Source organism: Pyrus communis, chromosome 3 (genome assembly GCF_041283825.1).
Source record: "Pyrus communis isolate YQ-2024b chromosome 3, ASM4128382v1, whole genome shotgun sequence".
NCBI lineage: Eukaryota > Viridiplantae > Streptophyta > Magnoliopsida > Rosales > Rosaceae > Pyrus > Pyrus communis.
The window spans coordinates 4,691,494-4,717,215 of record NC_142567.1 but is presented as its reverse complement, the minus strand read 5'-3'; the positions used below and the strand labels follow the sequence as shown (position 1 = coordinate 4,717,215).

The window sequence follows — 25,722 nt, the reverse complement described above, 5'->3', positions numbered from 1 at the left end:
AGAGATGTGTTTGTTAGGTTGTGTAGAAGAATGTAGAGATGTGTTATCCCCTACGTAGTGCCTTTATTTATAGTAATATGGGAGAAAAGAAATCATTCATCCCCAAGGAATACAAGTCCATATAGAAAATAATAACAAGAATGAAATCTAATCTAATATTTACACAATCATACTTAAATTAAAAAGTTTATAACAAAACATTATATGTTAAAAAACAAAAATTAAAAATCAAAGGAGAGACGACATTGTTGTTTTTCTTGCCAAAACCCATTTTCTATCGACGCCGTCATGTCCAACTTTGTGTCCACTCAAATGAAAAAGTAGGCCAACAATTCAAGGCTTCATCATCCTGGGAAAACCCCGAGGAATCAAAATTACACTATCGGAACCCTCGGGTTGATGTTGCGATTGTTGTCGTATTGTCTTTTTTTTAAGAGTTTAATGTTTTATAATATTTTTAGGGTAAAGTACAAAAAACTACCTCAACTATTGGAGTGACGACAGTTTCATACCTCATCTTTTAAAATTGACAATGTCATACCGCATCTTACGAATTTGTGACAATGTCATACCTCCGTCAATTTTTCTGTTAGTTTTTCTATTAAATGCTGACGTGGCAACAAACGGGGACCACTTTCTATTAAAAAATTATTAAAATATTATTAAAAACTAAAAAAATATTTAATATTTTTTAAATATTAAAATAATAAATAAAAGTAAAATTAAAAAAAAAAAAGGCTAAAGTACAAAAAACTACCTCAACTATTGGGGTTACGACAATTTCATACCTCATCTTTTAAAATTGGCAATGTCATACCGCATCTTACGAATTTGTGACAATGTCATACCTCCATCAATTTTTCTGTTAGTTTTTCTGTTAAGTGCTAACGTGGTTTGATTTGGAACCTACTTTCTATTAAAAAATTATTAAAAACTAAAAAACAATTATTTAATATTTTTTAAATATTAAAATAATAATAAAAAGCAAAAAAAAATAAAACCCTCATTTCGTCCCTCCCCTCCCCCCTCCTTCCTCCTCTCTCCTCTCCCCATCTTCATCTTCTTCCCCCACCTGCAAATCCCAACAAAAAAAAAAAAAATCCAATTTGTCTTCCTCCCACACCCACACTCAATTTCCCCACACCCACATTCTTCTGCCTCCTGCAACCCAGAAAAATAAAAAAAATAAAAAAATAAAAAAAACCTAGATCCAGTCGACGGGAAGATGGGTGAGCAGAGAAGGTGGAGGATGGGTGCGGAAAAGGATGTGGAGAATGAATGAAAGTGGTGGATTTGGGGTTTGATGGGTTTTCAAAATTTTTTTTTTTCCCTTCTTTTTTTCCTCTTCTTCTTCTTCCGCAGGGGAACTGATGGTTAAAAAAAAAAAAAAAAATTTCCTTCCTCCTTTTTTTCCTCTTCTTCTTCTTCTTCCTCATTCTCCTTCTCCTTCTCCTTCTTCCGCAGGGGGTGTTGATGGGTTTTCAAATTTTTTTTTATTTTTTCTTCCTCTTCTTCTTCTTCCTCCTTCTCTTTCTCCCTTCTTCTTCCACGCCGACAGGGGGGGAACTTTTTTTTTTTTTTTCCTTCCTCCTTTTTTTCCTCTTCTTCTTCTTCCTCCTCCTCCTCCTCCTCCTTCTCCTTCTTGTTCTTCCACATGGGGGTTGTTGGGTTTTCAAAAATTTTTTATTTTATTTTTATTTTTTTGGGTTTGCAGGTGGGGGGAAGAAAATGAAGATGGGGAGAAGAGAGAGGAGGGGGGAGGGGGAGGGGAGGGACGAACTGATGGTTTTTTTCTTTTTTCTCTGCTTTTTATTATTATTTTAATATTTAAAAAATATAATAATTGTTTTTTAGTTTTTAATAATTTTTTAATAGAAAGTATGTCCCGAATCAAGTCACGTGAGCACTTAACAGAAAAACTAACAAAAAAATTGACGGAAGTATGATATTGTCACAAATTCGTAAGATGCGGTATAACATTGTCAATTTTAAAAGATGAGGTATGAAATTGTCGTGACTCCAATAGTTGAGGTAGTTTTTTGTACTTTACCTTTTTTTTTTAATTTTACTTTTATTTATTATTTTAATATTTAAAAATATTAAATATTTTTTTTAGTTTTTAATAATATTTTATTAATTTTTTAATAGAAAGTGGTCTCCGTCTCTTGCCACGTCAACATTTAACAGAAAAACTAACAGAAAATTTGACGGAGGTATGACATTGTCACAAATTCGTAAGATGCGGTATGACATTGTCAATTTTAAAAAATGAGGTATGAAACTATTGTGACCCCAATAGTGAAGGTAGTTTTTTGTATTTTACCCATATTTTTATATAATTAAAAAGAATTATAAAGCTTCTTTTATTAGTTTCAAGTAATTAATAAGGATAAATTAGTAAGTTTACAAGCAAATTTTGACTCAAGGGGTTATATGAAAAAGAATTAAAACATGACAGTGTGATGGTATAATGTCTCAAACGTACAGAAACTTTGTGAAAACTTGACAAATCTCAGAAAATATTAGTGTAACTAACCTAATATATTTTGGCAACTACATGTTTCCTTGATTTGTATTAGGGGTGAGCACTTGGAACTGAAGACTGAAAACTGAAACCGAAACACAAATCGAATCGGATCACACTTAACGGTTTGATTTCGGTTTTGGGTTTTCAAAACCGCACCGAAACCGAAACCGCACCATATATTGAATGTTTTGTTTTAATTAGTTCAACTAGACTAATCATCCAATTTGCACCACTATTCGACAGTGTCCTGAACTCACTGCTTGCATTTTATCTGCCTCTCTCTCTCTCAAAACTCATCTTCATCCCTCTTTCTCAAAACTCATATTCATCTCTTCCACAGTCGACATCATACCTTATCCCTACTCCTTCCACTAATTACTGTTGTTGGAAAATACTTGGCAACTTCCCGTACTGCAGCACACATCTGTCGGCATATGGAACATAGTCAATATATTTAGGGTGGATTAAGTCACCTGTTAAAACAGGAATGTTGTTATCAAGAAAATTAGACTGACCTCATCAGACATGAAGGCACGGTCAGGATCATCAACAATTGGTGAAAGGGTCCCATCGTAGTCTAGGAAAACAACCATCCTCTTCCCTTTTGCTGCTTTCATCATCCGATCAAATGAGCCCAATGGAGAAGGGTGCTCAACCTAAACATATAACACCCAAAAAAGAATTATAAAATAAAAACGAACAAGGATATATATGGTAAGAGTTGTCATAAGATCACCAACGAAGTCCAAATGGCTAGAACGTACCACCCAGGAATTATAAGCTAAATCTAAGGAGAGTGGTCTATTAGGGGTAGAGATGTCATGCAGGTTTGACAGTCATAAGCATAAATAGGTGTATATTTTAAATTGTACATTTTTTTCTCAAAAACCAAACCGAAACCGTTTGACACCACACCGAACCGAACCAAACGGTTTGGTTTCATTTCAATTTTGACTTCAAAACCGCACCAAACCGCACCGTGGCCACCCCTAATTTGAATACCGGAGGTTTAAACTTTCACTAATTTCCTCCATACATTTTTCAATTTGGAATCCATCAAATATAAAAAACTAACCAAGTGTCAAAGGTGAGCTGGTAATTAAATGTGTCGTGTGTTTAACTTTTTTCTTTAAATTAGCATCCATAGCCTTGAAACGGTGCGCGCACGGACTAAGTAAATGACCAAGAAAATTAAAGTTAATTACTGTAGAGTTCGAAGTGAGTAAGATGCACCTTTCAAGCCATTTAATTTCAATCTGGTTATTCCCTAATTACCTTAATATACTATGATTTACTCATGAAAAGCTAGCTAAGGATTAATTACACTAACACCCTCTAGGTTGATCGTATTTTCACAAAACTCCCTCACGTTTGAAACATAACTCTAACACCCCTTGAGATTCTAGTTTACTTTCACGTAACCCCTTTAGGACAACACATTGAGGTTCTAAAGACTCCGGCCTCCAGATTCTGGCGGAATTAGGTGCCACCTCAAGCTTCCAATCGACTCTTTTGGATCGAAAAAAGGATAGAACGAAAAACCACGCTAGGACGGTCAAAATCACTTATGGTGCTTCTCCATAAAAACCACTTCAAGCAATTTTATCCATAAGCAAATGAGAGACGCTTCTTCCCAGAAATGATCCCAGACCTTCCAAAATCACTCCCAAACGAGCCCGAGCACCTTTGGACCTAAAGTAGCCAAGAGAAAAACCACACAACCAGTCCGCAAGGACTTGGAAATCAACATTTATGAACAACTATAAAATGGATTGCCAATTTCTTCAGCTTCGTTCAATGAAACGAAATCATGCAAAGTCAAGTCATTTTTTCTTTTCCTCCATTGCTCAAAGGAAAATCTACAAGAAATGCTTCAAAATACAAATACTACAGACACCAGATACATAATATGGCCAATGACCTCCACCATAGAAGAAAACAATTGTAAAGAACAAAGAAACCGAAAACTATGGATAAAAGAAAAGTCCAGAGTCGTCGATAGATGGTTGAATATTAAAAATTTGTGTTTAGCTGGCCAAGTGTCTAGGAGAGCTTTTGAACATACTGTGCCACATGAAAGCTCTTGAAAGCACCATCTCGAGTTCTTCGTGAGTCCAGTTATGGGTTGGAAGGTGTTGAAGAAACATAACCAACTCTTGGAAATCAAGCTTCCGAAGCTCCTCTGACCACTGTATATTCATATAGAGGATTTCAAGTTATTGACTTCAACTCTGTTATGAAAGAAAACCTAGAACAATTTAAGCTGAAAACATAACCAAAGAACACAGAAAATAATCTTTCAGATTATCTGCTGTCAAATTGACTCGAGCACAAGAATATAGTAACATTGTAACAAATAGGGTCATTCTAATTGAATCCCAATTTACTAAATACACCCGCTTAAGTTTTCGTTCTTTCTTATGATTGTTGATGACATGGATTTTTATTGCCAATAAAATCATTTTTACTTTTTTCAAACTCCAGAAAACAATTTAAAAAGTCAAAAAGAAAAACCACCATGGCCAGTTGGCCATGCATTCAAACAGTGATTTGTTTCCATAAGCAAATCTATCAAACATGGTAGCCTGCCCACCCCCCAACAGTGACCAAATGGGGAGAGATATTGTTAGTGGACTAATAAATCATTACGGACATTTCCTTACCACAGGCTCACAGCTAATACATCCAAACATGTAACCAAGAAAACTATATCGTTGCAAAGGAAACAGATCCTATCTTACCGTTAAAAGAAAACTGGCAAATATATACACAAGGAAATCCGCCAATGCATCTCCTTCGGCTAGGTATGTATCCCACAGACGGGAAATAAGGCTGAAAGGAATCTAAAAAGGAGATAGAAAGAAAGAAAAATCCATTAGCTTTGCAATAAATTGACAGTAGGTTTGCATTGTCCTGTGACAAAAACAGAGGAAACACACATCAAGTACATAGAAGAGATCTGTAGGAGCAAACCTCGCGTATTAGAAGACAGTTGAACCACCGAAAAGCAAATTGAAGAAATTCGAGTCCTTGCTCCTCCACATGTCTCGATACAGGTTCTAATGCAGAAGAAAGAAAACTAATAAATATACACAAGAAAGATGATAGCTGAAATTTGACATGTTTGTTGCATCCCAGAGCATGAGGTATATTGCCATTTTCTGAAATTCTTACATGGAACTTTGTAGAGTATACAAGAAAAAGTTGGTATTTACTTCAACAAAACCAACTACATAGAAAATATTCTTTAAACAACTCATATTTAATAACCTTTCACTACAATATGATGTAAAAATGTGCAACAACATTTTATTGCATCAGATGGAGATTACAAGCTAATGCCAGTATGCATCTCTTGGTTGCTATACGCAAGTCCAAATATGCATAAAGAAAAGAAAACAGACTTCCATATTGAAAATTATGCTAGAGAAGAAATATCAAAATGATTTTAGCAAAAATTAATTCAGTTTAAGCACGATGCACATATATGATTCAGTTCATCAAGGGAAAAGACTGCAAGAATAAGAAAACAGAAGCAAAAAAGTGGGGTTTACCATCAATCCGCCTGACCAATTCCTTTAGTTTAAACACAAGCCTCTGGATTCCCGGCTGAGCAAAAGTGTAATGATCTTGCATACCTTCAAGTAAATTTGACAGGCACCAATAGCAGTCAGCCTCTATATTAGATATTTTATCAGGAGACAGATCGGAGATCGACCAATTATCCACACTCCCGTCTAAGTATTCTGACAAGAAAACAACTAGAAAGGGAGTAACAAGATCATTTATTCCCTGAACATATCCACTTGCAGGATGTCGAATTGCCCTGAAAGAGACAAGGAGAAGTACCTTAAGAAGATATAACTAATAATCATATGAATTAAATAATTAAAAAAATAAAATAAAATGATGGCATCTTGAATCATACTTCATATCTAGACGGTTTTTCCCTCTTTTCAAAGCTAAACTGTTGGAATCCAACAACAGCTTAGAAAATAAAACAGAAACATTCACTTAATCAAGGTACCATGAATTGTTATCTGCATTTGATAGTCTAAACTTCTCAGTTAGAGGAAACGACTAGAAAACAAGTTTCACAAAATGAGGCAAGTTATGGTATTGAAGAGCTTTATCATTACTCACTATTTCTCCCTGCACGGTCCAAATCTAAACAGAGAGCTACCATCAAAATACCATGAAATGAACGTGGACACTTGAATCATTCTGATCAACATGACTAAATATCGGTAGAGGTGTAGCTAAAGATGTATAGTTAAGTGACAATTACAATTTCAGATTCATGCCCATGCCAGCCCTCCTAATGCACAATGTTAAGAACACCAAACCTACCAGGTTGTTGTAGAGAACATGTACATATGAACTTAAACAAGTCACTATCAAATCGACACCACTATCCCAAACAGTTTAGAGCAAGAACTACTTTGGTAAAACCAACAGGGCAATGCCAAATGTTTTCAAGTCTGACTGGTAATAAAAGCCTCTAAGCTTAGAGCTGTTTAAGCATTATTGGTATGGACATGGGCTGGTTTTTGAGACTGATGCATGGCACTAAACAGTAGGATAGTTTACATACAAAATCACATCACTGTTGCATATTGTTGCTAAAAAAAAATCAGCAAGTGTCTAATAAACCAAAGCCTTTCTGATGAACCCCACAACTTAAGACAATTGGTCTGGAATTCCCAGATCAATAAACCTAGCAAATTTTACACCTTTGTTTTCAGGAACCAGCAGGTCCAATAGATGCAACTTAGAACAATCAGTATTAGTTTGCATGAGAGCATTTGATGTAAAAAACAAGCCAACAATGACCATAATACAAGATACAGTATTTAACCAGGTATAAAGGATGCGCTCCAAGGATTTCTGGACTTGCTCCTGCTGAAAGAAGGATACATCTGGCACAGTTCTTGGGCAATCAACAGCAATCTAACAAGGTCAATAAAGGTAACTGTCAAAACCAGGAAAAATGTATTAACACTAAGAAAGTTGGCAGTTATTTAACATTTAAACACCTGACGAAGCATGTTTATCTCATCATCTGAACGCTCAGTATCCGGAATATCATAGTACTGAGAAGCACAGTCAAGATACTCAAGGCGCTTCCTTCTTAGAACTCCCTCCCTTCTATCTGAATTAGATGGTGCATATCCCTGTTGTCAGTTCATATTTTAATTTCAAACAAGCCACAACATTTACATGATAAACGCAATCCAGGTTATCAGAAAGGCAAATAAACGAGCCCCTTTTCTAAGGTGATGGTATCTTCAAATGCATGCTTTAGCACTTCCACTCCACTTGCAAGAAAAAAAAAGTGGAATGAAAAGCTTAATAACACAGTAACACAAGCATAAAATCTTGGGAGTTTTAACGAAACACTCCCGGTACTGTTCACTCTTAATGAAAAACCACATTTTTACCTTTCCTAGTACTATTCACTTACACCTTTATTTGTTCTTTGTCATTAAAACTAAGTTTTTGAGGACTTTTCATTAGTTTTCCTTAAAATCTTAGGTACAAAGCATGGGATGCACATTGGACACCAATGAATGAATGAACTAGGCACCTATGACCAGCTAAGGACAGCAACAGTCTTAAACTTGCAGTGAACAAAACATATAGAAGAAAAGACAGGCTAAATAAATGTACTCGGACACAAGGAGATAACATAGCCGCTTCAATGTCATTAATGCTGCCTCTCACAAGGTGAACAGAAAACCAATGGCTTCTGCCTGATTCCACTTTAGGCAGCTTTGGAAGCAATTTCAATCAAGCCTTTCACAAACCTATTATACAATATACTATATGCAAAAACATCATAGTGCTTTTAGTAAAAGTATTGAAGCATAGAGCTTACCAAAAGAAGCCTCCATACATCGGGCCGCATATATGGTGGTACGCCACTCCAAGCCAGCTCACGTAACTTCTCTACATAAACAATCAAGATTCAATTTGAAAGGAAACGAAGAATCAAAGTTCAATTACTGCAAAAACGAAACTTGGGGAGGTAACAGATTTATCAAAAGAGTGACCTAGGCTACAATGCTTGATCATACAAGCAACAATAACACGTGTGAAAGTTTAGATTTCAAATCATGAGGATGCCCACTAAATGATGAAAGGACTACACAAAATTTTGAAGCTAAAAAGCAACAAACAATACCCCAGGGTGACATTTATTTCTCTCCTTATGATAGTTGTGAAGAACAGGGAACGGATTAGGTTTTGAGGGCACTGGTGGATGGAGGGGAATCTCCTTTGTGTGCACAATTTCCATGTCTATATGTACCAATTGCCAATAAGTCTTATGTCTCCCTTCCGGACTCTCTTTGGCATGCAGCTGTTTCTAGTCTGTTTCATTTACATGTTTTGCAATTTCAATTGAGATGCTATTAGACATTGCATGAGTTCCTAGGAGCTAGTTCAGGGTCTCTAGAGATCTTCTATTACTGTACTTCAATTTTCAGGTTGATAGCTTGTCACTATGTTTCTTTCTGTGCTTCTAAAGTATCAGAAAACACTTTGGTTTTTCATAATAAAAAAATAATAATTTAATAAGAATAACAGATTCTAACAAGTATTCTAGGTGGCTCGGAAAAGAAAACACTTTAGCTTTACATAGTCGCACTTTGATAAATATAGAGGAAGGGGAGAAGAAAAGCAGGGGAGGGGAAGTTTCAAGAGAAATAGTCCTTAAATACCTAATATCACTGTTGTCCCTGAAAGAACTTTTGTGAACTTCATAACTCTTGCAGAATCAGTAGCTCTGGCTCCCATGGCAGATTTTTGAGCTCCTCTAGAAATATTGTCAACATTCGAGGTTGATGATGTTAACTTATTTGAATTTTCATTATTGCTGGGGTTGCCTAGAACCTCGTTGTCTTCCTATTTTAGAAGCAAAAGCACCAGTAGTTACATTTTCAATTAACCAACCACTGCAAATGGCTTTAATGATTTACTTTTCAAGCTCATTAGACAAAAAGGAGATAAAAATAAACCTCCAAGGCCCTGCGATCACTTGTTTGAGCATCATTGAATGATAAGCTCCTTCCATAATTTGGAGAGGGCACTTGTAATTTTGAAGGATCCGGCAGGTTTGACCTCCTAGTCAGTAACACTTTACCGGGAATACTACGACCTTTGAGGAACCTAGGTATCAGGACAATATGATCAAAGGAAAAATAATTAGATATTTGAACATATAATTATAAACAATAGATCTTATTTAGAACAACATTTAGCAACTGAAGTACAAAAACGAATCTAAAGAATTGTGGACAAGGTTCCAGAAGAGACATAGGTTGCTTCAGTTTGCAACCTTAAACTAAACATAACCCAAGTATATCATAACTGTTGACACGAACATTAAACTTTGATCAAAACTGCTAAAAATCCAAAGGTATATGACAGAACATTATATAACGCAACAACGGAAAGGAGTCGTTTTGTCAGAAGGCTCGAACAATCTAATGCAATCTGAATCTTATCAAGATTGGGACTACAATTATAAGTTTAAATCATATAACAAATCAGACTATCGAATCTAGCGTCGCTAACTTTCAGCTAAATGACATTAACTTGAGGTTAATGCATGACAAAATCGGCAGCCCAATGAACTAAGCAAAAGAAAGTTAAGAACCAGATAAAAAATGTGAATCACATATTCACTCTAAATTCAAAAAGTCACTTCTGTTTTCCTGCATTTTCCAATTTGAGCACAGAGATCTCCAATCACACTAATCTTCTCACTGATTTCGCGTCGAAAACATCGAAATGAACAACACCCACATTCAGAATTTGAGAAATCAGAATTCAAAAACTATGCTTTTAACATATTGGGACCAATTCCAATCTCAAATGCAATGGATTAGAGCCATTAACGAGCGAGAAACTGCATCCTAATTGTTTCAGTTCAATTTTAATCTTCAAAAGGAAGCTTGTTGCAAGAGGGTTTTCAAATCTGAGGAAAATCAAGCAAAAATCATCAAGAAATTAATAAAAATACTCAGAAAAAAAATACCCTTGAACATTTCTGAGGGTTTGGTTGAATCTGGAATCGGGGGTTGAGATTGCGCTTTCTTTCTTGGAGTCTTCTCTGTCGAAGCTCTGATTGCTCTTGTTGTTCATGGCTGTTGCTCTACAACGACCATGCTGTTTTTTTTCCTTTTTTTTATTTTTATTAGGTGCTTGTTTTGTTGGTCCTTTTTTTCTCTCTCTACAGAAGAACAGCTCGGAAAATGACAAATATTTGCGAGAGCAAAGAAAAAGAAGTCTCTAACCTTATGTTTTTTTGAGAAAATTTGAAATAGCTCTAATTTTATAGATTATCTTTGAAATTGATCTAATTTTTAGTTATTTTGGACCCATTTCAAAAAATCTTTTTTTTTTTTCGGGAGTTTTAACAAAAAGCCCGTGTTACTGTTTACTTTAACGAAAAATCACATTTTTACTCTAAAAAGTCAAATCTTGTACTATTCACTTTACTCTTTATTTTGTCCTTATCGTTAAAACTCAATGTTTTTTAGTCATTTTCATTAGTTTTCCTTTTTTTTTTCTCATAAAAATTTTATTTTTCCATATATTTTTTGGAATTAAACATTTTATCTTTGAAATTTTACAGCAAGATCTTCGGCTGATAAATTAATAAATTGTCAATTCAAATTATGAGAAATATTATAGAGTGGCGTAGACAAGTGATTAGCAGTTAAATATCAAATCAAGAGTAAATAATTAATATAAACCAAAAGTTAGTTGATTTTAAGAGACAAAACTATAACAAATTAGAAGAAATAGAGAGTTTCAAACACATAACGCATAGGTGAAAACCAACATTCAATTAACTAGAATATTGGATCATATGCAAAAGTATTGTTTTGTGGATTATGTTAATTTCTTTTAGTATTAAAGGTATTCCCATGGGGTTCTTCTATATGTTTTTCCCCTCATTCGGTGTCTAGCGTTGCAAATAACTTGCTATAGTTAGTTTATAGGAAGTTTTAATGAAAAGCTGACGGTACTATTCACTTTAACGAAAAATCATATTTTTACACTAAAAAGTCAATCCTGATATTATTCACTTTACCCTTTATTTTGTCCTTATCGTTACAACTTAAAGTTTTCAAGTTATTTTCATTCATTTTCCTTAGTTTGTATTAGAGAAGAAATGAAAGTGAACTTCCAAATATTGTCTTAAGTCGAAGCAAAAGATATAGATTAATCATAGAAAAAAACTTATCCCACGCAATCATACGCTTTTTCAGGAGACCGAAGAGAGAATTTTCCTCTATGAGTTATCTACCTTCGACTTTCAACTAAACAGCATCTAAAAATTGACATTCATCTTTTCTATGTTACACAAGTTGAACCGAATCCTTGACACTAAACGAGAGCTTATTTTCTTGTAATGTTTTTCCGTTAACGTACGCAATAATGGATGAATGAATTTATTTATTTGAGTAACGTTCATTTAAAGATAAAGAAGTTTTAACAACATTTCCGATACCGTTTACTTTTAATGAAAAACCATATTTTTACTTATTTACCACACTTTTAAACTTTTCATTAGTTTTTGTAATATATAAAATGTTCCGTGGTTATTAGTGAAACAGTTGATTTGACTACTGAGAAAGAAACAGGGTTGGTGAAGGCAATTAAATAGCGAAGCAAAGAATCCTAAGCAAAAAGATACAAAGGCCAAACTAGGTGACACAATTATCACCACCCAACCAGACCCACACAACATTTGCACCAACTACAAATATGCTTGATAACAACAGCTAACTCAAATAGCAAAACAGCTTCATCGTCACGGAAGGATCTTGCGCCGGCGGCGGGGTGTTTCTCGCTTCACGTACATTTTCTCCGTTTCATTCAGCGGTCGGCTTGAACCATCTGGCTGGCTGACAAACTTCCAGCCACCGCCACCTCCACGCTTTCCTCTGGGTCCGAGTTTTTCAACGGTGAAGTTCCACCCGTGTGAAGTCCGACGACGACTATGCTTGTGGCAGAAGACCTCTCCTTTCATCTGCACACAAGTGAAACCGTCACTTAAATAACAAAAAGCATTGACAGACAATACTAAGGGTATTAATCACAAAACTGAATAGTCAATGTGCAGCGCAATGGGCAGAGCATAGACAGAAAACACGCCTTGAGCCACCCTATATACGGGTCATTCTTTAATGACAAAGAAACCGTCTTTTCCTTTTCAATCAAAGTACTTCCCTTTTTATTATCCTTGGAGCATGGATGGATAGACAAAACCCCTTTTACCCGATGCGTCAATACAACTTGATAATTGATATCACACTAATTTTCAACTCATAAGTTCTAAGAACCAGAAATTGGACCCACAAACAAATGCATAGCGAAGACATCAAAATTCTACATACACCGCAAATGGATACGGCACTTAATTTCAGTCACCAAATTTGTCAACCCACATCCCCAGTTAAGACTTGCTAATCTATCACCTTGTCTTATAGAAACCCACTTAATACTCTCCTAACCAGTTTGCTTGTACACCGTAAAGTCCATAAGTTGTTCGTATAAAGAGGTATGTAGAGGAGAAATACAATAACTATTAATGCCACCTTAGTGGGACAAAGAAAAGCATGATGCAAAAACATATTATGCTTCCAATGATTCATCCTTGAAGACAAAAATATGAACAAAGAGAAAGAAAAGCTAATAATAATGAGCAGACGTAACAGTAACACCAATAATAGCAGTAATACTTTGTAGTACAGAACTATGCTTTTTTCTTAATTATTAACGTTGGATTGCTTTCTTTTCTCATGGAAAAATCAGGATTATGGAACTTACTTTCATTTTGTTGAAGTTCATTCTCTGGACAAACTCTTGATAGAGCATTTCATCTTCTTTCTTCGAGATTTCATAATGAACTTCATCCAAATCTCTGGTGGTACCGTCCCAACCCTCTGGCATAACCTTGAAATCAGGTTTGTAGGGAAGGGATGCCACGTGGAATTCGCGGTCATGAGAATTAAAAAATCTGAAAAGAGGAAAGGACTTATGCACTATGAGAAATACAACTGGCTATGTGATCAGCCACGCACTACTAAGCTTATAAATTTGCGACTACAATTAACGCAGCAGGAAACCTATACCATCAGTATGAAGTATGCACAAAATAATTGATATCATTACAAAATTATTAGAACTATAGGACCCTTTGTATATAATAGAAGTAATGCTTGTGAATTGATATCTTACTCTGGGCAGGTGTCAAGCAGGAGCTCAACAGAATCATCTAAAGGACGACCAAGCTTTTTCTCCTCTTCCTCCTCAAGCTCTTTGAGCCAAAGAATAGCATGCACTCTCTGCCTCATAATCCTATAATCCTTAGCCAGCCTCTCTACAGTATAAACCTCAGGGTTTTCCTTGTGCTTCTTATACATCTCAGCCTTCTCTGAGTCCTTGAGATAAGACCCTCTGGCACCAGGCTCACGCACTTGCTTCAGAAGCACACTTATCTCCCGCAATCTTTCTCCCCACCCATCCACAAACTTTTTGCTTTTCTTGTTCTCTTCTTCCAGTTCCCTTATCCTGTCCTCAATTTCTTGCAAACCAGATACCACTGATGATTGAGATGGGTCGGGCCCACTTGTCCGTCGCCCTACCACCTCCCCATCAAAATGCTCCTTGGTCAATCCAGTCGACCACGCTGATGCAGTATCCCACCCCAAATCATCTGATGCATTATTGCTGAATGTCCCAGACGGGGGTTTATCCCACTCGTCTTTACCAGCATTTTCACCATCACCTCCAGAGCTGAAAGAAAAGAATCGGGGAGTGATAAACTGACAAGATTCGATACCATTCTTCAATGGAAGCACACCAGTGCTTCCCAAAGTCGGTTTGCTTTTCTCTCTCAGAAACTTTGCTGTACTCGTGCCAAGTGAAGTTGAGGAAAGACGAGAAATAACACGGTGCAGATTCTGCATTGCTGTCGTATTTTGCGCAGGACGCAATCTACTAACCACACCACAGGAACTGAATATCCTAAATTCACCAGAAAGAAAAGGGATATCTCTTAAGCCTCCACATTTATTTATCTAACGTAACTCCGTAAACGAATCAAGTTCAATGCATATACTATAACACAAAACAGTGACACACACAGATCAAATATGGCCAGTTAACGAATTCAGAACCCCGAAGTACTGATCTGATGCCATTTCTGCACGTTGAAAATGAAAGAAATTTAACTGTCATTCATCGGGTAAGAGCCATTAATTGCTCTGTTCACAACCAGTAAATCCATTTCCCCAGAGACGAAACAAAACATTTTAATCTAGCATAGAAATGACATATAAAATCTATACATGCAAGTACAAACGCACATATAAAGTTGGGATCTTCACTATCTATATTTACAACCCCGAAAATCTCAATGCAAGACAAAACAGCAATCGATAAGCATCTCAAAAGCCGCTCGCTCCGATTAGCTAATGCAAATTGAAAAAAACCCAAAACCCCAACTTTAATTTTAAAAATCATATCGAAATTATCAGTTCATATGAGTCGCAGCCGATAATTACATTTTTCCCAAGAACAAACAGCAGCAGACACACAAACAGACATATGAATTCAATTCCAGTTCATCAGAAATGCTACGACATATGAATTCACAGCATTTTCTCAGCAGCCGAACAAACGAAAATCAAATTACAAAATACGTATACGCGTAAAATACATTGAAGAGAGATGCGTACGCTGAAAGCTGCAGGATTCAATTCATTGAAGCAAAACCCTAAATCTGAACTAAATCATTTTCGTGGTTCACTGCATTGATCGGAACCGAGACGGGCAGTGGTGAAGATGGTGTGGAAGAAAGATGTAAACCCCAAAACCCTCGGCTGCTAATGTACTCGGAAAATCCAGCCTTTCGATTGTCGGGCGACCAGGATAGGCCTAGACCACGTCCTGGGCCTTGAATTGTACAGCTTAATGGGCCCAGCCCTATCCATTAAGTGGACTCGGATGAAATTAGAACAAGTCAACGTGAACATAAGTAAAGAATAGTGATTTCACCAATTTTTTTTTTTATTATTAATAATTTAAGAAATGAGAAAGTTTCGAACCGGTTAGATAAAAATATCATTTTAGTTATCTTTTCACTACTCTAATTTTAATACTATAATTAAAGAAATGAGTGTAAGAGAACAAAAAAGAATTTGATGATCACTTTTAGTAACTAAAAAGAGATTGATTTTTAATGAATGACTGAACTATTATTAACGGTTTAAAATAATCATAGCGCATTCACGATGTGACGATCTTGGACACAACACGGTAACTGGACTTAAACGCATCACAATATAAGGAAAATGATCCTTGTTGGATTCTTTTTTTGGGAATCCTAGGGATTCTGTGATATTAACAATTCATCGTATATCGTGCAGTTATTTTTTGTTAGATACTATTTATATTTAATTTTAAATTTTGAAATAATTTATGATCGTACGATGTACGATGAACGATCACGATCATGATTACGAAATCCTTAGATCACCGGGCGATCCTTTTCCACAATATAAATGGATTTGAATTGACCATAATCTGGTGTCATGTACAGTCATAAGTATTTGTCCAATGATTTTGGTAATTGATAAAGCCTTGTATACGTCACTTCTTCTACAATAGAGGGTTCGAGATTACATGTGGATCCCATCAATCAATCTCCAAATTGAAACATAGAAAATTAATATTATTTTCGTATCACGTGATAACATAAATACACGCTTAATTTTATATAATTTTGAGACTTAAAAATCTATCTACATCTAAATTCATAAGTTAAGTACACTTCACTCTAAATCAATCAAATCTAATCTAAAAAAATCTAAATTTTTTTTTTTTTTTTTTTTTTTGGGTCAAAAAAAAGTTTAGGGAAAGGGTTGTTACCTGATCTCAGAGTCAAAGTATGTCACAATCCTCTTTAAGAACTTATTTAAAGGATCTTAGACTCTTTTTTTATTTTTACAAATCGTCCACCAAAAGAAATTTCTAACAACAAAACTCAAATCTAAATTTTTATCTAATAAAAAGAACGATTTTTACCGACTCAATTATCTATCGTTAAATAAAGTTTCATAATTTTCCTCGGTGTAAATAAGGATCCTAAGATGCTAGTGTTATTTGGTAATAAAATATTTGTATAATTCTATGGGTGAGTTGGTACTTGGCAAATGGTTTGTGAAATGGGTAAAAACCGTAGAAGTCAATAAAGGGGCAGAGGTTGAGACCGCTGTCGTCCACTATATCCACCACCCAAAAAGCACAAAAGCAGTTTTACTGAACACACAGACACACACACACACACACAACCCCCCACGACCGAGCACCCCACCTCCATTTCAGCTCAGCTCAGCTCAGATTCCGGGCGTCCAAATCGACCAGTTTTCCGACCCATCCTTCCGAAAGCCATGCCTGCTTGCTAAGCTTCACGATCCCGAACCCGGAAATCCTTTCAATTTCTCACTAAAACTATGTTCGATGGCTTCAATGTCTTCAGGTACTTTTCTGTTTCTTTTGGTTCCTTTTTTTGTTGCTTAAATTCATGTGATTATGTGCTGTTCGGTGGCCGAGAAAGTCTGGAAAAATACAGTGAAAAGGAAGCAACTTTTTTTTTATGGTAAGTTTTTTAATTTATTTTTAGATTAAAAAAAAATTGGGAATTTTAAGATTTGCTACACTTTGTCAATGGTATCTCAGATTTGTCAATCTACGAGTTATTTCAATCTTCAGTTCAGTGTGGCTTTTCAGTTTTATAGCTTCATAAATTTCCGTTTGATTATTTCTCATCGGGTTCTTGTTCGAAAGTAAGAAAATTTAGGTAAATTGTTTGTGTGCTTTGATTTCCGAAGAGTGAAAGAATTCACCTTGAATGGTCACACTAGAGACACAGAATTTCGGCCTAGTTGCGAATGCAAGCTTGCATCTACTTAGGGTTGTGATTATGTGTTATATATCAGGTGGATTATGTGTTATACTTGTGTATATTGAAAGCATATTATTAATCCAAAAGAGCGTATATTCGAAGCACATTTATGCCCTTTTATCTGCACTCGAGAGGAGTTCATGAGTTTCCCTTCTGGGTTTGTGTTGATGCTTGAAGGTGGCATAGGTATTGCTGCATTGGGTTGAGCTATTTTTGGGCCTGCCACGAACTCAAGTACCACTTACTAATGTAAATCTCAATGGTACTCAAGGGCTTTGGGAGTTATGGATTGTTTAAAGGCTGCTATTCATCATAAAGGTAAGTTTGTATTTATTCTAATTAGCTTGTTTAGGGATTCTTTGGTATGGGCAGGACGAACAAAAAGATGGTTACAATACTACTTAATGTGCGGCAAAATATTAAGGTTTTGTTCCGTAGTGTAAAGTTTGTATGACCGGAGGATAGCTATCAATTAGGTATTGCTGCAATTGATTATGTTGGTAGCTTTTCTTTGGAAGTAAATCTAAACCTGCAATATATGCATTGTATTTTGGTCAATGAGTAATGTGTCCTTGCTACTTCTTCTGAATACAGGCTTATATGTCACTGCAGGTTCTTTGTGCTGCCAGTTATTATTATTCTTTATCTGGTTATCCAGTTTCCAAGATGTCGTGGCAGTGCAGACAGTATTTGACCCAAGTCATGCTTCTTCCGTGGCAGAGCTAGGCCTAGCTAATCCACCTACTACTGGGTTCTTTAATCCCATTGAAATATCACCAGCTGTTATTCCAAACTACCCAAATCCTGCAGATGGACCTTCACAACCGATGTACCCGAATTTTCCGACAAGATATGAGCCTGTTTTAACCGGGAAGTGTCCTGTGAATTTTTCTACCATATCAAGTGTAATAGAAAAGACAGCTACCGATTGCTTTCAACCTTTGGCGGCAATATTAGGAAATGTAATGTGTTGCCCGCAGTTTAGTAGTTTAATCCGCATCTTCCAGGGTCTCTATAGTATCAACTCTGATAAGTTGGTTCTGCAAAATTCAGTCGCAAATGATTGTTTTAAAGATATCATCAGTATCTTAGCCAGTAGGGGTGCAAACAGTTCAGTACCTACACTCTGCTCCATAAATTCGTCAAATCTTACTGGTGGGTCCTGTCCAGTGAAGGACATTAATGCCGTTGAGAAAACAGTAAATACAAGCAGTTTAGTGGAGGCTTGCACAACTGTTGACCCTCTCAAAGAGTGCTGCAGACCAATTTGCCAGCATGCAATAGCGGATGCTGCACTAAGGATCTCAGGAAAACAATTGATGATGAATGAGAATAAAAATTTAGTGGGTGGGCTTAATTATACCGATACTCTAAGTGATTGTAAAGGTGTGGTTTTTTCATATCTTTCAAGGAAACTCTCATCAGATGCTGCCAATACTGCATTTCGAATATTGTCTGCCTGCAAAGTTAACAAAGGTACAGTTTTCAAGTATCTGTACAACTAATTTATTTACACTTCAGAAATTGTGGTTTCAGCATCTAATCTATTGTTAAGTTGTTCGTCTTGCCTGAAGTGTAGAAAAAAAAAGTGAATGCAGTAAGCAGGTTCCTCCATTTATTAAAATATGAATTTTTTAAGTGTCAATATAGAAAATGAAAAGACAATTTGTTTGAGCCGATAAGAGAAAGTAAACTTAAAAGATCACCATTTGTTACTTTCATTTCATTTTATGAGTCATATTGTTAATTTCATGTGTAACCTTTCCTGGCCAATGAAGGACTTGCGTCTCTAGTATTACCATTTTTATTTGGTTCTTTCTGGAGGAAGTGTTTAAGTTTTTTATTTTTTTTGTACTATGTTTTAGGGTAACCTAATCATTGATTCTTCTTTACTAATATTTGTGTAGCCTAGTTAATCAATATGTTTATCTGCAGTAGGTAGTGTTCACTCATGAATAATTTCTCAGGAGGTACATGTGCTGAATGGAATGCCATATTCTTATGGAAATTGTACAAGTTGGTTGTGTTTAAAACCAACAGCGCACAACAGTTTTACAACCTTGTGTTGGGTAACATAAGGACAAGTGAAGCTGCATTAGGCGGCATATTGATTCACTAATTACCAAATTCAGTCATGAAATGAGTGAAGCATCCAAAGTATATTTACCCACTTTTTCACTGGCTTGTGAATGGAAATATGATAAACCTTTCAGTTTTTTACCCACTTTTGCCCTGTAGTTTTAAGTTTGAGATTTGGCTTGCTTATACTTGTACATGAACCACATAAGTTTTACTTGGTTTTTAGTAGCTTGATGGTTACATCTTTACATGCTGTGTATTTTTGGACTTGTTATATACCGTACCATCTTTTCTCATGAAAATGATTTTCACTTGTGCAGTTTGCCCTTTGGAATTTAAGCAGCCTTCAGAAGTAGTTAAATCATGTCGCAATGTTGCTGCCCCGAGTCCTTCCTGCTGTAGCTCATTAAACACTTATATTTCGGGAATACAAAAGCAAATGTTAATTACAAATAGACAAGCTATAATCTGTGCTTCAGTGTTTGGGTCCATGTTGAGAAAAGGCGGGGTGATGGAAAATGTTTATGAGCTTTGTGATATTGACTTGAAAGACTTTAGCATTCAAGGTGCTCATCCCGCCACGCCATTCTTTTAATTATTTTTCCTCTTTTCTTTCATTATATCTGATCTTTTACCTTTTTTTTCCCCCGGATCCCTGGTGGGCACTGCAACAGAATACGTGCAACAAGGTATGACATTTTCAATCTTTCTCCTGTTTCTTTTGTTGATTGATTATATTCGTTGTGAATGTTTGATATCCAATTTCATGCTTTAGCAGTGGGAATATTCTTAGTACTGTGTTGTGGGTGCTTTATAAAATGCCGGTTGCAATGCTATTAGTGTAACCGAAATTGGTGTCACTTAGATCAAATGCAGGGTGTTTTAGCAATATGTATCCTCAATGTACATTTCCTAGGTGTTCTAGAGTGTAATGTTGGATTCATGATCCCTCATATGTACTTGGCGGCGGTGATCAAGTAATTCCTGAATCATTATTCTTATAAGATTGGTACTTTCAATTTTGCTCAAATGCAGGGTGTTTACTTCGAAGCTTGCCTGCGGATGCGATAATTGACAATACAACAGGTTTCAGCTTTTCATGTGATTTGAGTGACAACACTGCAGCGCCATGGCCTTCATCTTCCTCAGTTTCATCGTTGTCCTTTTGTGCACCTGGTAATTGATTGGGCAAAGAATAACTTTTGTTGCCCTTTTCCCTCAGAAAATCTATATACTATGTGACAAATAATACTGGGATTCCATAAATTGCATATTTTCCTTTATGTGTAAGTGCATTACCTCATGGCTACTATGCTTTGCAGAGATGTCATTGCCCGCACTACCAACATCGGAGACTTTTAAAAATCCTGGTATGTGTCGCTGCATTATCCAATTTCTTCTGTGCATATGTGAATTTCCTTCGTTCTTTTTGTTTTAGTGTGCTTAACAAAGTCAAAGCATGGACAAACATAATTACATTGGAAAAAAAAAAAAAATGAAAGCTGCCCTCTTTAGTGAAGCTGACACAATGGCTAATCATACGATCGGGGTGTTATTCAAATGAAAAAAAAAAAGTCATCCAAACGAAGGAATATCAATTCAATTTTCGGAAGTGTTTTGTGTTGTGAAAATGAAAGAAGCCTTTTGTGTTGTGAAAGTGAATTGAGTTGTAGGTGTTTAACAGACTAGTATTCAGATTTATTATGGTCCATATAATGTGCAGTGTTAAGCATGAGCGCTTTCGTCTACCATTTGGTAGTTTGGGATTTGCATTTCTTCTTTGCCCTTTCTTTAGACGTTCTCACGCAGGGAAAATATGTCTAACACTGTAAAAACGATGCGTTGATGATGCAGGCTGTCGTGGTGGTGAGCTGGAATTTATTGTACCCATTTTTTCATTTTTAGTTTTGGGTACCCTGTTGTACTGAGGAGATAGATATATGGGCTGAGGGTTGGGGTGGTTTGAATTTTAGGGACGTTTTGCAATTTATGTGTGGATTTTTCTTGTATATTTTGAGTAGTAGTTTCCATGTATAGCAGTTCTCTCTCTATTCCTGGCAATTATGATACAATGATCCGGTTAAATTATATGTTACATTGACCCGATTGGGTTATAAAAAAAATCCGATTTTTAGGTTTACCACAAAGTTGGCAAGTTACAATGTTTTTATTTATTTTTTTAAAAAGGAACAACTAGTGGCAAGCTACAGTTATCCTGCCCTTCGAGAAGCTAGGCAGTCTCATAGAGGCATTTCTGACCAGTCTCCCTTTGGCCGCAAGTCTGGCTTTCCCACTAACAATGGGTTTCGAACCTGAGACTTTTAGTTTTTAATTTGAAGGAACCTTAAAAAAGTATCAACCATCCTCGTTCCTCACTCACTTTTGTTAAATCAACTCAAAAAGTACACCTTCCATCTGATGCAGGAAAAACTTTGTATCCTAAAGGACAGTGCAAGGCATCAAGCAGCCGTGGCCTCAACCTGCTCTGGTGGCGACGTTAGACAAACAAGCACCGGCGAGTCCGGAGACCCTTTTGTTTGCACAATTAAATATAAATTAACGAAAACAAGATGAGATTGGATATGACACTATGGTCTAGATCAAAATATCTCATCATCATATTCGTTCATTGCCTATTAAAAGCCAATATTTTTTGGGAAAACGCAAAGCAATCGCCGAATCTCAAATGTAAAATTATTAGGCAATCAAAAACCGAAAACATAAGAGTACTAGTTATTTCCCTCCAGAAAAACGAGTACGAGTGCTTAATTACATTAAATGGACTACCTGATCTACGTGAAACTTAAACAAGCATGCGTAGAAACAAAACCTAGAGGAAAGATTTTCTGACCCTATCTATGATAAGATCATTCTTTAAGCGGATTCAGCACGTGACCAATGAACATTACAGTCCCAGTCGTTTCCTCTCTGATCAACAGCAGGAATGGGTGATCAGCCACGAAGTCTATATCTTCAATCCGTTCAACCGGTCCAGCCGAACACATAAGTGTGTAATAAACAGAAGCAGCTGCAGCTTTTATGCCTTCTTCATCAACTTCAATGAAGGATTTATGAATCATTTTGGCCTCACCTATACCTGATTCCAACATCTCTGTCAAATCACCGTCACCATTGAAAGGCAACACCAGTCCTAAATCCATGAGAATTTCATAAGCTGTAAAGCCGGAGGTAATCTTAAACCTTGGGATTTTGAAGTCACCAACTGGGACTCGTCTTCCGGGTTGATGGCGGTCTAAGAAACCAGGCTCGGAACAAACTCTCTCGACCAAAGCTGGGAGCCCATATTTTTCATCTGGCAGCAACAAGTACATCGAAAACTGCCGCTCCTTGTCTTCACCTAAAGCTGGGAGCCCATATGTTTCATCTGGCGGCAACAAGTACATCGAAAACTGCCGCTCCTTGTCTTCACCTTGTGAATAAGGAAGCTTCAAGACTTTGAAGCCGTCAAAGGCTCTAACAAAATGTTCTCCGGAGCTTCTCATGAACGGCGCCTTAACGGAAGTACCGTTGAGAAGGTGGAAGTTGTCCGTTATTGTTATCGATGCATCGAACTTTCTGCTCCAAAGGCCTTTGAAGTATAAAGCATTTGAAAATATAAGAGTGGTGGTGTGGTCAATTAACCCAGGAGAAAGAGCCTCAGTGATAAGGCCTTTCGTCGCCTTCTCGGCCCATAAATTCACTTCACGTCTCACTTCCTCAGGGTGCACAAAACTAACATGTTTTATAGCTGCCTTGTAAGCAGTGTCCACAACCTCTTTGAAAGAAGGTTTGATGGGAATATTATCCTTAACCCAAAGGCCATTGGCAAAACTTAGGTAGGGACCGCCTTCGGTAGATCCGTCTGTGAAGATCAGAGGGACAAGATGGGAGGCAAGGGAGTTGAGTTGGTCCGTGGACTTGGACCTGAGGAAAGCGAGCAACTGCTCCCTTGTGGGACCCTTTGACCCCGGCCGTTAACAGCCACAGCACAACCTGGATGGACAGCGGGGAGTACACCATGTTCTTCTCTTTGCCTTCAGTCGTGAGCAGCTGCTTAGTAATTTCGAGTGAGACATCGTTTACGGTGATGGTTTCTTTGGTCGACTGAGATACAAACAAACAAGAAACCCCAGTTACAAGGAAATTAAACACAATAGGAAGCAGAAATCACAAATGCTAAAAGAAGAGATATATAAACAGTCCTCAATCAACTAAAATCAAATATAAACAAGCCAAACATACATAGGAAAAACCCTAAATGAACCTGCAATGCTTATTTCGAAACTGCCAGTCAAATATAAAAAAGTGCTACAGAAATTGATTCTTATCCACCAAGAATAGATAAATAATTAAACATACATAGATTAAACCCTTGATTTCAACATTTCAAAAGTCAGATTTCAAAATCTCGAAGAGCTACAGAGCTACTTGTGCAAAATTAAGAACGTCGTTAACTAAAATTAAAATGGCTAGAGGGAAGCCAAAAATTAAGATAGATTTTAGAAAATTCAAAATCAAAACGAAAAGTGAAAGCTAGGGTTAGGGAAGTGCACTGTATAATCAATAACAAAAGAGAAAACCTTACTTGAATATCGCAACCGGGGAGAGTGAAAAAGAGAGGAGCAACGGAAGGGCGTTGGCTCTTGATGCGTAGAAAATGGACCCCGAAGTGCATAGGCGCCAGCAGGCTGAAGCGACGGTGGATGCCGAAACGACAATGTCCGCTGTTGTTGCTGCTGAGTTTGAAATGATAATATGGAGCCAAATCGAATAGCCGGGGTCCGGGGTGTGAAGAAGGCTGGGGTCGACAATGGCTTCCCAACGACGGTGGTCGACGACACCGTTCTGAAGAGGAACGAAGATGTTCTGGAGAGGGATGGGGACGTTCTGAAGAGGGACGACGAAGATTGAGATCCGAACATTGTCGCTGGCTGCAGGTGCTCTATATGTTTCGCTGTGGTATGTAGAGAGAGTGGTGTAGTTCAGCTGTTCGAGGTTTGCCAGCCACGCTAGGGTTTTGAAGTAGCAAATTTCTGATCGAGAGAGAAATCTTAGGCTTTCTTACTTGTAGGGCAAGTAAGTCTGTTATGTTTATTATAAATAAAGTCAAAATATAGGTGAAAAAGGAGAAATTTTTCAGTGTGATTAGTACATGGGGTGGTACACCACATGTCACTATACAAATGGTAGGATATGTGTGTTAAAAAGTTAATAACTTAAAAGATAAAATTTCCTACCACTTATATAAAAACACATGGTGTATCATCCGTATTCCGGTGACAATGAAAAATTTCCCCTGCAAAAGACAGAATTTGTGTACAACTCTCTTCTCTCTTTCCTGCCCGACCCTCTCTCTACGTTAGCAACTACATATGAGCTAAGGAACCAAAGTTTAAAGTTTATTATGCTACAAACTCGTTTACAAGCTTCATCATCCTAATCCAAGTAACTGCTAAACACCCCGATATATTAATAACAATCTATGTCAGTGTATAATAGCCTAAAAAATAAAATATTTGTGCAGGTTGGAGAAACATAAAAGGGAGCCAGGGTTCATAAGTGAAAGCTAAACCACTAGTGAAATTTTATCAATGAATGCAATTGATCATTCATTGATATTGCAACCGAATATTAGTGTCATATTAACGACTTGAATTTAGTACACGGAGCTGTGCATGACTCAGACTGGAAAAACTTCAACGATGATATTGCAACTGAATATCATTGTCATGTTAACAACGAATATTTCATCAGTATTTGATATGGCGTCAACATTTAGTACCAACGCGTCAATATATATATATATATATATATATATATAAACGTAGTTAATGTAACATTGATATTTAGTTGCAATGTCCTCGCTCACGTCGTTTCGTGAGTTAAATCTGCATCATACACAAACACAGCCCATGCGCACAGAGAAAAGCTGTTAGACTCGACACTCAAATTTGAGTTTGAACATTTGAATCATCTGCATTGGACCCAAAATGAGAGTTCGGGTATTGCATTGAGATGGCCTTTGCTTTATCTTTTTGGACTTTTTGATATTAGGACTTTTCCCGATTACCTTGCGCTTCACTTGTTCGTTTTCTTTTCCTTTGTGAATGAAGTTAAATTTTCAGAACCG

General features: G+C 36.7%; 3 protein-coding genes and 1 pseudogene across 6 annotated transcripts; 1 reads left to right on the top strand and 3 right to left on the bottom strand.

The window, feature by feature from the left end:
* Nucleotides 1–4,276: 4,276 nt before the first annotated feature.
* On the bottom strand, nt 4,277–10,798 carry LOC137715814 (uncharacterized). The gene is made up of 10 exons (XM_068455162.2): nt 10,569–10,798; nt 9,547–9,697; nt 9,250–9,433; nt 8,406–8,476; nt 7,564–7,701; nt 7,386–7,477; nt 6,082–6,353; nt 5,501–5,586; nt 5,269–5,370; nt 4,277–4,716 (listed from the first exon to the last, which is right to left on the bottom strand). Exons 1-10 carry the CDS (start codon nt 10,673–10,675, stop codon nt 4,555–4,557), a joined length of 1,365 nt encoding a protein of 454 aa, XP_068311263.2. The 5' UTR covers nt 10,676–10,798; the 3' UTR covers nt 4,277–4,554.
* Nucleotides 10,799–12,185: 1,387 nt separating this feature from the next.
* LOC137715405 (protein GAMETE CELL DEFECTIVE 1, mitochondrial) lies at nt 12,186–15,475 on the bottom strand. 3 transcript variants are annotated; one of them, XM_088690713.1, is made up of 5 exons: nt 15,286–15,443; nt 14,690–14,750; nt 13,784–14,572; nt 13,373–13,562; nt 12,186–12,572 (listed from the first exon to the last, which is right to left on the bottom strand). In XM_088690713.1, the coding sequence occupies exons 3-5, from the start codon at nt 14,512–14,514 to the stop codon at nt 12,354–12,356; spliced, it is 1,140 nt and encodes a 379-aa protein (XP_088546839.1). In that variant the 5' UTR covers nt 14,515–14,572; nt 14,690–14,750; nt 15,286–15,443; the 3' UTR covers nt 12,186–12,353. The 3 variants fall into 3 exon arrangements, with proteins under 3 accessions (XP_088546839.1, XP_068310827.2, XP_068310831.2); XM_068454726.2 differs by lacking the exon at nt 14,690–14,750 and having other exon boundaries at nt 15,286–15,475; XM_068454730.2 differs by lacking the exon at nt 14,690–14,750 and having other exon boundaries at nt 13,784–14,563; nt 15,286–15,459.
* A 1,286-nt stretch (nt 15,476–16,761) lies between these two features.
* Nucleotides 16,762–21,739, top strand: LOC137715354 (putative GPI-anchored protein At1g61900). 2 transcript variants are annotated; one of them, XM_068454649.2, is made up of 8 exons: nt 16,762–17,087; nt 17,691–17,831; nt 18,126–18,989; nt 19,913–20,158; nt 20,267–20,281; nt 20,628–20,768; nt 20,915–20,962; nt 21,447–21,739. In XM_068454649.2, the coding sequence occupies exons 2-8, from the start codon at nt 17,798–17,800 to the stop codon at nt 21,518–21,520; spliced, it is 1,422 nt and encodes a 473-aa protein (XP_068310750.2). In that variant the 5' UTR covers nt 16,762–17,087; nt 17,691–17,797; the 3' UTR covers nt 21,521–21,739. The 2 variants fall into 2 exon arrangements, with proteins under 2 accessions (XP_068310750.2, XP_088546838.1); XM_088690712.1 differs by having other exon boundaries at nt 16,857–17,087; nt 18,108–18,989.
* Nucleotides 21,740–22,299: 560 nt separating this feature from the next.
* Nucleotides 22,300–24,514, bottom strand: LOC137714717 (serpin-ZX pseudogene; annotated as a pseudogene).
* Nucleotides 24,515–25,722: the final 1,208 nt, after the last annotated feature.